At 36.1% G+C, this 15,717-nt stretch overlaps 1 protein-coding gene across 1 annotated transcript in view; it reads right to left on the minus strand.

The window, feature by feature from the left end:
- Window positions 1–7,502: 7,502 nt before the first annotated feature.
- Window positions 7,503–15,717, minus strand: part of LOC149786331 (uncharacterized) — a 32,572-nt gene continuing 24,357 nt past the window's right edge. Inside the window, exon 8 of the mRNA XM_089976742.1 lies at window positions 7,503–11,358. Coding sequence (XP_089832868.1) covers window positions 11,185–11,358 — 174 coding nt within the window. The 3' untranslated portion in view covers window positions 7,503–11,184. The remainder of the gene's footprint in view (window positions 11,359–15,717) is intronic.

Consider the following 15,717-nt stretch of genomic DNA (forward strand, 5'->3'; position numbering starts at 1 on the left):
TCTGTTTCTATTTTCAGTCTATGGTGGCATCCGTGAATTCAAGCGTATTCTTCCTCCCATAAACAAAATATAAAATAAACAAATCTAGAGGTGTGAGCGATGAATGAATAACAAGTGCCCACGCATTTTAATTTGCAAAGCATAATCGGACGCAGTGGCGTCACTAGGGTTAGTGTCACCCTCATGGACCTCCTTCCTACACACAAATTCAAAATTTGTATAGTCATTTTGGTGTCACCCCTCTGATGGTGCCACCCGGTGCGGTCCTCACCCACCTAGTGACGCCACTGATCGGACATAGAATCACAACGTATAATCTATATTGTCTCCCTGTTGCTATGCAAGTATCATTAATAAGAAGCAAGGAACGCGAAAAATGTGATGGATATCAGAAAAATAAAATCTATTTATCCATCTGTGATTAAGATATTAACAAATTTAATTTCCTGATCTGGTGGCTTAATAAACTGTTCTGTATTTATCAAGTACCATAATTAATAGTGCATGTTACACTTTGACATGAGGCAAACATACAAGGAGATTGGAGACTCCCTACCATAGTATCGTATCCGGGACGAAAGTCTTTGCTGAAATATCGCCACTTCTTTCTCTGAGTAACAATAAAAAGCGAGATCTCACTCCTCTGAGGGTCTCAGTTCGCTGAATGTATAAAGTCAAAGCTCTAAAGGGGTCCAGGGACACACTGGGACGAGGTCCAAAGATGACAGAGGTTTCGAGTGAAGTCACCAAGTCATGGCCGCGGACAGGCTAGGAATACTAAGAAAAACTTACGGCGGCCCACAACGGTCAGGGGGACCACCGTCGTCACAATTTGTAGTTCATAGGGGCCTACTGGAGATTATTTCTTTGGGTCCACAAATCATGTCCCCAGCCCTGCACTAATCCCATAAGTGGTAGCCTGTTTGTGAAATGAATTAAGAGGCTGTCATCGAAATCTCTAACCATCGTGGCAGAACTGAAGATAGTTCCGGTATACAAATAAGGTACATATGTCACTAATTATACCTGCTTTACCTAAAGCTGACTCTTGTCTGTCAAAAGCTGGGAATTTGCACTATGTTGAGTTAAATTTTAACGAGTTGTTATTGAAAAAGAAACGCCTTTTTTGCCTGGGTCTTTATGTAAAGTTATAAAGCAACAAAAGATGTCAGAAACTCGTCCAAACAACATAATCTCTTTTTTTAGTTTTATTTTTAGAAAAGGTCAACAAATGTGGACGCTACCAATGAAAGAGGTGGAGGCCAGAAGACAATTGCCCTTGATGCAAGGAAGGCTGGATGTTCATGGACAATGTCTGATGAAAGATGGTGTTGGTCTTCAAACTTACAAGACTGGGTTGGCAAAGAAACCTCCTTTGCAGGTAGCAACAGCTAAGCTGTCAAGGCAGGGTGTCAATGATCGCTAACTATACTAGGGTTCTGTACAAGATGGGGCATGATATTTTCCATGTGTTTGTTTCAAATGTCCTCAAAGTCCAGTACCAGAACTAGTGATGGACCTGTCCAGTACTGGTCCACAATACTTCCATGAGCCAAGTATTGGATAGTGTGGGAGAATGGTTTAACAAAACCATTGCTGGTTATAATGGATATCCGTGATAGAGCTGGGTTTGGACCTAGCATGACTGGGTGCCGATGGTGTCATTTGGGTCCAGGAATGGGTATACTGGGAGGACAGATCACCATACCCAGACCCAGAGGTAGTCATTGTAGGTTGAGGCTGTGCTGCATCTGGTCAGTTATGAAGGTGGCAATTATGCTAAGATTTTAGGTGCACCATATCATATTTGCAAACAATAAAGATAGTGAGATTAGACAGAAAAAAAGTGAAATATACTTCCCCAAGGTGAGAAAACTCCAACAAATAGCTAGCTCATGAAAGGGAACAAGCATAATGGTATTCTTAAGGCTTAATAAAAAGCATGTTGACCAGGCACAAATGGAGTAGTAAATGGCAATGGGATTTGGTGCAAATCCCTCAATCCATGGGGAGACCACTCTCATATGACTTTAGGTTGGGCAAGTAGACAACCTTCCATTACTTCTGTTGCTAAAGCAAACCAAACGTTAAGGTGAACATCATCTTTTTGTTTTAGCTTGGAAGGGCTGGATTTGCAAGGCAGTGAATATACTCCTAAATGCATCATGATCGGGCTAAGAATATGAAAAATGTACATTTGTTTAACATAATTGCAACTGGTAGCAGGATCCAATTCTGTTCCACCCGTGACCCACCATGCCCATATTTACATCACTCGTACATACTAAGAATTAAACAGGAAATGTGTCAGTATCAGACAGAGGTTCCTGCAAATATGATGCAAAGTTTCAAGTAAAAACACAAAGACCATAAAGTTGTACTGAGGTAGTGACATTCAAATTTGACTCGAGTCTTGACAATGTTTCATACCAAATTTGAATCCATGAAGTCCTTCAAAAGTTATTGAGCAGAAATAAAACTGCAGTTGATGGCAAAGTTGTAAGTTAAAAAGGACCATAACTCCATGAAATTTTGTTGGTGATAAATGAAAATCAAACTTGATATAGGTCTTTCTCATGAAAAGCCTTAGACCAAATTTTATTTGGACTCATAAAGTCCATGAAAACAGAAAACTTTAAGTCCAACAGAGGTTATAACTCCATAAAATTCTGTTGGCAAATGGTGAAAATCAAACCTTATGTGGATGTTCTCAATGTGACTCTTCAAAACAGATCTCTTTTTTGTGTTGATGAGAGTGTGAATGTGTGTGTGTGTGGGGGGGAGGGGTAATCATATAATCTGAATCACTTTAAATTTGTGAATATCAATTTCATGGTTTGGTTACAAATTACACATTCAAGGGTATTTAATTTTGATGGATTTGTCATTTTAAAATGGAAAACAAAAACAATATAAAAAAACATGATAAAATATTCATGTGTACTTAACTGTATGGTTGTCATTAAAAAAATTCTTGACAGAGAAGATAAAATATTGAGTTATGATATAATTCTCTAAAAGACTAAACCACCATTCACTTACATGTATTTCCAAAGAGGCTTGTCCATACTGAAGTAAGCTGATTGATTGGGAAAGTTTTTCACATTGCCAGCACTTAGAATAAACATGAAGATCTGAATTAAAGATGTCAGCAACCCCTTGCACACATTTAAATCAAGCAAGCTTAATACATGTACCACATAAAGCAAATGAATGATGCTTAAGCATGACATAATGGAGACGGGGAGGTGAGAAGGCAGCTACTTTTAGTTTGAAAGTGTATTAAATGCTCATATTTTATTTTCCTTTCTTTAGATTTGAATTTCAAGTCATTTACTGTATGTGTAAGCAATTATATAAAATAACTTATTCTCAATTATACAATGGCACTAATTTGGGTCACATGCACTGAGCCCTTCTGAGGCCACAAAACACTTTTTGAGCCTCAAAACCCTCCCATTATTGGCTGGAAGACTGTCAGGTATGCCAAGCCAAAACTTGGAAGTTTAAAATCAATGTCAGAGTGCTGATTATGAAAGTGTTCATTAGAATGCAGCTAATACAAGGTTTTGTCAGAATTCACTTATGTCATAACTGCCAACCCCCGAATAAAAAAATACTGACTTCTTGTGACAAAAATACTGATTTTCAGGAACAAATACTGATTTTTAAAATTTTAATGTATATGTAACTTTTTACAACATATACAACCATCAGTAAAGTAGGACAGTGCTTAACGTAATATGCATGTGTTGTACCATATTCCATTCGGGTGCCCATTCAGAAGGTGCACGAGTGCAACACACTCACACTTTTTATAGTAGCCTTTTCCGCACCTTATTTTTTCTCCAATCATTATCAATTTGAATGCATCAACTTTCATTGATGATCTCAATTCTGTGTGATTTTCTTATTTAACTGTTTTCGTTCTAGCATACGAGTAATCCTTTGCGATTTTACTGTCTGGAAAACGTGTGCGAAATAAATCACCAGCAACACTAGTAACTGAAAGAGGAAGGTTAATTTCCAAAAGAAATTTAATAAACCGAATTTCGATCAAATTACATCAAGGTTCTCTCTGGTATTTATATACGTCGTAAGTTCAGGCTGAGTTGTGTATGATGAAGCAGCAAGCTGATGTTTATTAGCTTTTCGTACTCTTTATTTCATAGGCGCCCAATAGCGAAATCACGTTACACAACTTGCAAACCGTAGATTTTTCTCCTTTACTAGATGGTTTCACAAATCTAAACAAGACGGCACAATTGTCCTTCTAGTTCTGTTTTTTTGTCTTTCCTGGAGAAAATTCTGAATATTCTGCTTTCCTATTCAACATTATTAGAAGTTGAATATTACAAAAATGAGATACAGTGACAGCGGTAACTGTTTATGCGAAATCCAATATGGCAGATAAAGACAGGCATTGTAGCCTCGATTTCGAATGAACCAATCATATTGTAGAACTGTATTCCTATATACATGCAATACATTTCTTTCAGAATGGAAACGAGTGCCCGTTCTAAACTGAAAATTGCAATGAACTTTTTAAATATTTTTTTAAAAATAAAAAATGTATTTTTTGCCAAAAATACGTACACCCGTATTCAGGTCCAAAATACGCGACAAATACGGAAAAAACGGGACAGTTGGCAGCTATGTTATGTACAAGTCTTTGTATTCATAAGCTCAGTAAAGTATACAAATGCAAGGAATTAACTTTTGACATGACCCTAAGGTCAATTAGGTGAGGTTTACAAAACTCCATAACTATATGGCAGGTATATTGTTGGTCAGATCTGTACCATTTTCGCTCAAAGACAATTAGTGCAAAAAATACCATTCATACAAAAGATTTTCAAGATGGCTATGGTGCCATGTTGGAGGTCAGATGAGCACTGTTTTCATTACAACTAAATACATACTACATGGGCTCTACTAGACATCATAAAATCCCCACAGCAGTAAGACCATCAATTCAAGAGGAGTTGCAGTAACATGTTCGATATCAGATCAAGAATATTTTCAATTTAGATCAAACTAGACATCATATGAAGCTTTTTATTACTAAAAAGCCTGGGTCAATATTACCATTTGTTAAGGAGTTTTAATATCACAATTTTTAAAATGAGTCATACTGGAATGACAGACACCAAACATGACATCATAAAAAGTCTTTTAGTTAAAACCATATGTCAATGTCACCATTCATTCTGGAGAAATAGCAATAACAAGATTTTCAAGATGACTGCTTTGGTGGTCGTATTGGATATTATTTGGGCATCATTTCTGGGGAGGAGTATGTTTGTAAATTTTCATGGCCATCCTGTCAGTAGTTTAGTAGAAGTAGCAATAACAAACATGCTAATGAAAGGCCATTGCATAACCTATCTATTCTGGTCTATGACCAGTTTAGCTAAAAGGTGCCATAGCATAACCTATCTATTCTGGTCTATGACCAGTTTAGCTAAAAGGTGCCATAGCATAACCTATCTATTCTGGCCTATTACCAGTTTAGCTAAAAGGTGCCATAGCATAACCTATCTATTCTGGCCTATTACCAGTTTAGCTAAAAGGTGCCATAGCATAACCTATCTATTCTGGCCTATTACCAGTTTAGCTAAAAGGTGCCATAGCATAACCTATCTATTCTGGTCTATTACCAGTTTAGCTAAAAGGTGCCATAGCATAACCTATCTATTCTGGCCTATTACCAGTTTAGCTAAAAGGTGCCATAGCATAACCTATCTATTCTGGCCTATGACCAGTTTATCTAAAAGGTGTCATGAATTCATTTACAAGCAGGGATATTTATCTACTTTTGAAGAAAAAAAGTGACATTTTTAACAGTACTTAAATTCAAAGATTGGTGATGGGGTCATAATATTTCATGAACAGAATAACTGTTTGTTGGGTCTTTAAAACTGAGGTCTGCATCAATCAGAAAATCAATGAAAAATGGTACCACATGAAACTTAAATTTTCAGTAACATAACTAAGAATAGTGCTAGATGATGCACACCACTCTATGAGTAGCAATATGAAAATAAGAAGCAATAAGTCTTTTTTATTCATCTTGCATTAACCTGTGCACATGTTTACTTTAGTTTAGTAAAACATTTTACAATTCAACACTAAATAGAAAATGTACATTGCATTGTCCAAAGATTGATTTAAATCATTCTCTTGCCAGGATTGTACTCTGCAGCTTAATAGGGTTGGTGAAGAACAATGACTGACAACAGCTGGTTTAGCTTGGTGTTTACAGTACAGCAACATAAGTAGCCTTAAATAAAAAGCCTTGCCCAAGGATAGTAACCAAGCAAGGCTGATCCAATGATAGGATTCAACTTGCACCTTTTTGGATGCAAGTTTGTCATGCTAATCACCGAGCAGTGTGGTTCCTACAACCATTTGTTGCCTCATCTGACATGTGGCAGATCACACCAGGCCTTGCTACATCCCCAAGACCACAGGAGGTCGTAGAAGAACATGAATATTATTGATTTTCAATTTTAAAATGCCATAAAGATAAAACTGCGCCTAACCAGTCCTGTACCAAGATGATATATTGTTTTCAAGAAAAGGCTGGAAGTATAACAATTTCAATTACCTATAAGGAAAAGAAACTCAACCCACCTTCCTGCCTTAAGACTACCATTCTGTTAAATCTTCATAAATCATACTGTTACACTTTGATAAATCATATTGTTAAATCTTGACAAACCATACTGTCAAACCTATATAAATCATGCTATTGAATCTTGACAAATTATATTGTCAAATCTTGATAAATCATACAGTAAAATATTAACATACTGTTAAAACTGTTAAAGCTTGATATATGATTCTACAAAACATGTGTGCTAATTCTGTCAAATTAGTGGAGGTTCTAATCCATTAATTTTCACAAAAACCTTGTTAATAGAAAAATCTATCAAAAGATCATTACACTAGATTCTCAACAGCCCAGAATACTAATGGCTTCAGGAAAAGTCATAACAACATCAAAAATGCCAAATCTGGAAATGTTAAACAGACACATAGTTTCTCTGATTATCTAATTAGGAACTGATAATCTTTCCGATGAAAAAATGGTATGTCTGAGGATATATATATATATATATATATATATATATATATATATATATATATATACACACACACACTTATTTTGGGTGCAGATCTTGTCAACATCTGCTTGTTTTCTAGTATGATCTGAATTCCTTACTATGCTTAAGACTTTGATTTATTGTCATAACTAATATACTTATGACAAAATCCTTTGTAAAATGACTGTCATACGTGTAACTTGTCTTGTCATATGTGTAACTTGTTTCTTTTGTTGCATGTCATATTTACTTTATATTTTCAAAGACACATCACTCACAACATCAACAACTGCAGCAAGTATTGCATACCAAATTTAGTCAACATTAGAAAATACAAAGCATTTGAAATATACGTTGGGGAAAACTGTTCTACAAACAGATAAAAGACATACGATTAGTGATATTATTTTAATACATAAAGCATGAGGTTCACACTTCATGAAAATCTTGATTTGTGATGATGGATGATTTTTTTTTTTTTTAAATGTATACATCACAAAATTGCAAAGTGAAAATCGGATGTACCATTAAATCAAAACACTCACAGAATAATATTTTTATTGTGTTTCTGAGAAAATATTTAAAGGGCTTAACATCAAAATTCAACCATCAATATGCTTATACAACATAAAACATACTGTACTATTATACATACATACATAAATATATGCATGTCATGAGTGAATCATTGTGAAGATGACAGTCATTGATTTTTGTAAAAACTTATTTGTTCTTTTGCTTAACAAATATTTGACACCAACATTCTTAATGAGCATGAGTAAACATGAAATTTGTATAGAGTCTATAATATTACAAATAATAACAACATACAGATATACAGTGTATTGAGATTTACATATCAATTTGAATTCCTCTAATATAACACAAAAAGTCATATTAAGTTATAAAATACACCCATAACACTGTCAGAAATTTGACTATAAGCAGATGGTTTTCAATCGCATGTATTTATGCATCAGCAAATGTTAAAATGAGGCCTAGGATTACAGAAACAAGGTGACATGGTTGGTTTGGATGGAAGTGGTTAGTGAGCGCTATGCTTAATGACATATTAGTGATGGTTGTATCAATAAGGTTAATACAGATGTTATGTTTTGACCAAAAATTATAATTTGATAAGTGTTGCAGGTCTCTGAAAATGCCTTCTAACTTCACCATACTCTCATTTCTAGAACATCCAGTGATCTATATGGCTAACATCCATGACTGAGAACAAAAACTGGTTCGACCATATTTCTGTCTTGGCTTTATGGCAGGAAAATTTAAGATGAATCAATCGTTATGCTATCTTGAGATGACAGTGTTCACTCAATGTTAAGCTTTTGAATATGCACACAACTCCCAAAAAATGCAAGACACCATGCTCTGCCAAAAACTTGGTAATTTGACTGACAAATTCTAAAATGTACTCCATATAAATCAAAGTAAATATATCAAACCAATGTGCAAAGAACACAATTAACAAATTTCAGTGCAGATGTATTTTGTGCATTGTAATGATTATGTACCATCTAAAATATGTATCTGACTACATTTGTATCCTGGTTAATTGGTAATTTATATTAAGTTCACTACACTGAACGAGGACATGGAATACAAGGAAAGGATTATTTAATCACAGGAAAGCTCAGTGTATTCTGACTTGAACTGTACCATAAAAGCACAGCTCTGTGTGAGTAAAGAGTCCGTTGTAGCAGTATTAGAATATTAAAAGATGTCAATAAATACATTATATATTAAACAATTATCTCATGAAATTACTACAAATTTCTGAACATTTACAAAAGTTACTTTATGCTTCTTTTGCAATTATAAATTTTCTCTATTTCTTCAGCAGACAACTCTTTGGTGTACTGCTTCACTGATATAGATACAACAATTTGTTTAAGCATGTACTTGTCTCTTGTAAAAATTAAGTTTTCATACACTATACTATTCAGCTGTACTGTAATATTTTGAAATTTGTATCCACTATATCACTAAAACCAGCTCAGTAAAATATGTCAACTCCATTTAACTGTAAAAACTCGATAAGGTACATAATTATTCACATGCTGGTGGCCTGTTAGAGCTTGAATATAAACAAAATAGCAACAACCAAACATTTCTAATGTTCGATTATGGCAGATTCTTCATATTTTCTGTAAAATGCTTCATGTCCACAACACTCCATTTAAATATATTAGACTCCAACACACAGTATTTGTATATGAAGGCATAAAACAAATATCTATCAACAGTTTAGATAAATAAATAAATCAGTACTTCAAACATGTATGCAAAATTAAGGGCATAAAAGCAAACCACAAACTCATGAAGCCATTTCAGCACAGAATGTATGTTCATGTACAAGTGCCAAACATGACATTCTGTAACTCTGATTTGAATAAAGTTACACTTGTAAAATTTTTGCATTTCTTCTAAGAACCACAATTTCCATTTATGAGTGCTCCAAGTACATTATCTGCTTTCGAAAGTTTTTAACTTGAACCAGAGTTTTGTTCTCAACAAATGTGTGATTTCACAGGCAGAAAAGTTCACAAATAATACCCTGAAGAGTGAATTCCTTTATTTTAGTAGGTATCAACTTCTGTGGTTTGCAAATAACAAGTTTCATTGGTAGTTAAATGAATGGATTAAGGAAGCAGTAATCATGCTTCACTCTTGAATCATTGTTAATGGATTAGTCAAGAGGTCCATTTGCCTCCACAGTAGAATCATTGTTCTTTCTGTCTTTTAATCCATAGTCCACAGCAACCAAACAATGACACCCATGTTAAATACTGAACTGACAGTATCTGTGATGATTTTTTGTGTGCGCAAAAGTCAATACTTCATACCAACTGGATTTAATCAATCATTTCATCAAGTTTGTGAATGGACATATGGGTTGACCCAGTACATTCCATTATGTATCTATGTAACCAGTGCCCTGATTGCATGCATGAAAAGGCATTTTCATGTGTGATGCCATATTGTTTACCCATCTTTCATACATTAAAAAAACTAGCAACAGATAGGAACAAAGCAACAGTGGTCAACACTTAATTAATTTTAAAGGAATAAAATTACATCACTTAATTCAAAATTCGATAAAATGAGAAAAAAATCCCTTCATAACAATGGAACAAAATCAATGTGTTTTTCTTAAAGCAACTGTATTTCATTGCTTTACGAAGAGTACCAAAGAGGAGTATATCTTGCTGGAATAATTTAATAGGAAATTACTCATAAAATAGAAACCAATATGGCAGATGGATTGTAATAGTCTCATCCTGTCCATCAAAATGAAAGCTGTAGACTTTGTATTTTGTCATAAATATGTACACATAATGCACAAAGTATTAAGACAATCACTTTTCAATCTAGCATTAGCAATAAAGATTTTTCTTTGCGAAGGAGTTTTTCTATTTAAAGATTCAAAAGATGAGCTTTGTTTTGTAGTCAATTTCACCTCTTTCATGAGCTTTCATTACCTTGTAAATTCATTTCATGAAACATACACTTATGTTCAGATGTGTGCTGGAGGAAAGTTCACACAGACATGTTTGAGAAAAACACAGATCTGATGGCATATATATGCTCAATACATATGTACATATTTATGTAAATATACAATGAACTGTCCTGGAAACCAGGTCGTCAGCTCAACATATATGCTAACCCTGCACTACACATCAAATCTAAGTCACACATGTTTTTAATAGTTGGGTTGATTCAACTATAGTGAGGAGTGCATAGGCAGTAAATATTGGAACTGTGTTGTTTGTGACTGAGATTTTCTGTTCACATTTTGTTCACAACCTGACTCCCCTGTAGATAAATACTTAGATTCACCCATGTTTTAAATTAGTGTGTAATCAGATCTGTGTAAAACTGTAAACGGCATGTTGACACTGAGTATGAACAAAAATTACATTAAAAGCACCAAGCCCTACTTATTTGGTACAATAAACTCTCTAGGTAACTCTTGACTTCTGTGTGTTCACATTACATCCATCCAACATTATCTCCAACCTTCTTTATATCTTCAAGTCACTTCATTCTCTGGTAGTCATTGAAAAGTCTGTGGGTAGTTACCAGTTGGGCGAGGATAACCCCCTGCATAGCCTGACCCTGGGCCTCTAGAATAAGGATTTCCAGCTGATTGCCCTTGTGGGGGTGTTGTTGAGCTGACAGAAGCTGGTTGCTGGGTATATGGAAAACCTTGTTGACCTGGACTTGGCTGCTGAAAATATAAGTATATAAGTAGTGTTATTATCAGCAATAAAGGTGTTCCAAGAGGGTACATGCCACATAAGCTACAGGTAATCAAAGAACAAATTGACAATAGCAGTAATAATAGTGCATATATGGGCTTGGGAATCCATCTAAGAAAGCCAAAGATGGCACAACCCTTTAGTGTTGGAATTGCTTTAAACAAGCCAATTAGTGTGTGGTGTGGCAATATCTATATGAGTATTTCTGCAAGGCTATGAATTAATGATGGTTCATAATTAGGGTTAAATAAATAATAATATGTATTTGCTTTTTTTTCTGACTGATATGGAGCTCAATAATACAGCAGGCTGCCATCATTTGTAATTTGTTATAACCAATCAAAGTTCAGGAAAGAAGCATGCTTGATTAACTTGCCACATTAACAACAGTGTATTATAAAGAGTGTGTGTGTGACTTGGATTTTTAACAGCTTTAACAATTTTTCGATCATATCGCTAAGATGCTGCAGTGTGGCAGTTAGTGATGTCTAGGACAGGGGCATCATGCCGCAGATATGTAGCATCATGTTCTACCCAGTCATATTGTCTTGACACCAGGCCAACCAGTCTTAACACTAACCTCTTAATGCTGAGCGCCAAAAGAGGCAGTAACTAATACCATTGTTTTAATAAGTCTTTGGTATGACTCAGCCAGGTTCATATCCATGACATGCATCCAAGGCAGATGCTCTAACCACTTAGGCCACCGGAGTGGTCCATTATCAAGAGATCAGCAATGTTTTACAAACAGAAAGAAAATGTGTTTGTCAGATGTTACAGGACATTTCACGACGTTTGACATATAGGTGCTGACAATGTCAGAAAATGCACATCCCATGTGGTTGTTAAATCATGTGGCAAGTGAGATGTGTTCATACATACTTGGACCCTAGCTTCTGATATTAAATAAATTGAATTTGTTTCACCTCTATCTGATGCAAATTAGCAAGTTGTGTGAGATATGTTTTGATAAAATTGTGGAAACAGAATTTTCACAACTCTGAAAAATACTGCAATTTTTTCTATTATGTACAAATTACGTATTGGCTCTAACTCATTTCATGGAAAAAATGATTTGTATATCTGGTGAAAATAAAAATAAGTATGGTATCCACACTTTAAAAATGCATTAGCATCCAACCTTTACCATGTGAACTCTCTGAGAAAAGAATGGCTGATCTCCTAACATGAGGGTTGTACAGCTGATGGTCATGTAACCCTTGATAACAGTCAACTGGTAAGAATTAATTTTCCTTCATGAGAAAAACTCTGGGCTATTCCAAAATCCAGACCTATCAGGGGGCTGTGCTGATGCCAACTCAAGCTGTAGATCAATAAGGTTGCAGACACTGGACCCACCAGATTCAGTTCTCACCTCTGTTAGATCTGAGAGATTGTTGTTGTTGTTGTTGTGGGGTTTAACGCCATTTTTCAGCACACGATAGGCTATACATGGCGGCCAGTATTAATGGTGGAGGAAGAACCCGGTAAAACCCCGGAAAAAACCACAGACCCACGAGAAGCTACTGGCAAGCTTTCTCACATGCCCACATTGGCCTAATCCGAGACTCGAACCCACGCAGACAGGTGAGATGGCAGTGATCCATAACGGAGAGCGCTTTAGACCATTCGGCCACTCAGGGCCCCGATCTGAGAGATAAAAACTTCAGGACATTCTATGTGCATGCCAGCAAATAGCTTCTATGATGTCCCTATCAAAATTTTACATCAAAACATGAGGGTAGCAGAGATGGCTCTAATTTCTTGAGCTGAACTCTGCAGAAGGTTACCTGATCTTAAGCAATTTTAGAGTACACAAAGCATAATGTTTCTGAAGGATAATATCAAGATACATTGCAGTCACTGCTTATGAAGACTACCTGAACAGTGTGATGACACAGTTGATAGTCTTTGTGAATGCCAATGGACTGATGGCAGTACACAAAACTGACATGTTCCCTGGAAGCCAAAAGAAGGAGAATATGCATGAAGTCAGGTTGGTGGGGACATGAAAAAATGTCAGTTAGATCAGGACTGACCCGAAAGTCATCCCTCTTAACAAACATCCTGACTAGTAAAGTCATTTCCATTTTTAAAATCAGCATGACTATGTACTTGTTGAACCTCCTGAGATCTGTGGCCAGCTTTAGCTTATTATTGACCTATCGATATAGAAACATGCTCGAATAAAGCCAAAGCTCTCTTGATTACCTCTTTCTACAGTAGAAAGCAGAACTCATGCATAATTTCTGCCTTCCCAGGATTTGAAGGAATGTTTGCCAAGAAAAGGGGGAGATGAAAGTGGAAGGTGCTGGATGATTGAAATATTAAGCTCATCTGATACATATAGGAATGCTAAAAAAAAGATCAATCAATGCCTGCCAAACATTAATGACTCTGGCATCAAAAGCCAGATTTTGTCAGAATGTATGGGGTGGGGTGCTGGTGCCAGCTAAAATCAGCATGAGACCAACAGGGATGTTTTAGGCCAGTTTTCATTCTTCACTCTTTTTTTTCTTTTTAATTTTCCCTACACGAGATCTGAATGCTGGAGGAGGCAAAGTAAGTTTGAAAGCCAGCTTTTCTGCTACAGTCTTCCAAACATCCTCAAATGTACTACTGAACAACAATGCTGAACCAAGCTACGCTGAAAGCAATCAAAGAACGATGCGGTTTTAGAGAAGATGAGTGGAGAAAAGCATATCATCTAACCAGATCTAAATTGACAGAAGCAATTGAATGATGCACAGCAAAATTCATTACATGGCCAAAACAGGCCATGGACTCTCATCCATGGTGACCGATTTTTTTCAGCAAAATGAATAACGACTAGAGATGTCAAATCGAGCATGAATGAAGTGGCCACCATCTTCTGTATCAACTTCGATGTGAAGCACAAAATGTTTTTTGACCTTCTTACAAAATAACAGTGTCAACATAGTCACTGCCACAATGCTTTTATCCAAACTTGTCAGGTTTATACTGTACATCTCTGAGTGAGATGAAAACAATATTGGCAGTTGGTTTTCTGTGAAGAAAACCCCCAAGTTCCCCAGATCTAGGATCCTCTTCAATGACAGACAGTCAGAGATCTCTTTATTCTTTGTCAAATGAGAGAGCTGTAAGGAGGGATGCTCATCCTCATCACTAATATCTAGTGAAGCCTTAATCATACAGGCTTGGTATGCAGACGGTGGAGGGAAATCTGAGGGTGGTCAAACCCTCAAAAAATTTTTGTTGCAGCACAGAATTTGCTAATTAAATAGTTATAAACAATAGAGCTGCTGGTTGAACTTGTGGTTATGCCATGCAAGCAACACAGCTGGAAGGGTGGCTGGAAGTTGTGCTGGATGGTAAGGCATCCTGCTAGGTAACTGGCTTGGTGGGTGGCTAGACAGTTGGCTTAGTGAATGGTCATATGGCACTGAAAGCAAAATAAATGGAATGATTTGATGGATCCCTGTAAGAATCTTCATACAACTGAAAGGCTGGGCACAGCTAGCTTATGCATTGGACCTCTTATTGCAAGCTAAAAGCTAAAGCTTGTTGGGCAGCTGGACTGTTTTACCCAACATCCAGAACAGTGGCATAGGGCATGGCTGGCTGACTAGCAGTATAGACTAAGGTTGGTAATATACTCTAAATAGCCAGGCTTCGATATGCAGGGAACTTACGCCCAATGGGTTGGCAAGAAATGTGAAGACACTCTCCCAACACCCATAATGACCAGTGGAGATATATGAAGAATGGAGGGACAGAACAGAACTTTCTCTGAGGCCAGCAACTGTGTCATTATCTTGTGCACAAGTCTCTGCAAATGTATGGCACTGTCATCTCCAAAGTGCATTTTTCTTCCAAGTGAAGCTAGTCAGACATAGCAGTTGCAGCAGACAATATACAAATCATCTTTGACAGATGGGGGACCATCATGGTGTCCCAACTGTCTAAATTAAATGATAAAATGACCACAAAAAAAACCCCATAAACAGGACCAGAATATGTTCACATATAGCAATAGCAAGAATCATTACTCAACAAGTGAAACAACATGCAGTGAACATGAATAAAACAATGAGCACCATCCATACTGTGTTGGACTACATGGTCACAAAACAATGAAGTCCACAAGCTGCAAAAATATTAAATTAAAAAAAAAAATAATGACACCAACATGTGACAAATACATTTATAGGTAATATTAATGGTAATATTACTGGGTAACAAACTAGAAAATTAACTCACCAAAGTTTCGCTATACTTTTTCATTTTTACTACTGCATTAGTAATCAATGTGTGGTGCATTTGTCATGGTGAATGATTTTAACTTC

Source organism: Sinohyriopsis cumingii, chromosome 12 (assembly GCF_028554795.1).
Source record: "Sinohyriopsis cumingii isolate HCF-2022 chromosome 12, ASM2855479v2, whole genome shotgun sequence".
In the NCBI taxonomy this organism is placed as follows: Eukaryota; Metazoa; Mollusca; class Bivalvia; order Unionida; family Unionidae; genus Sinohyriopsis; species Sinohyriopsis cumingii.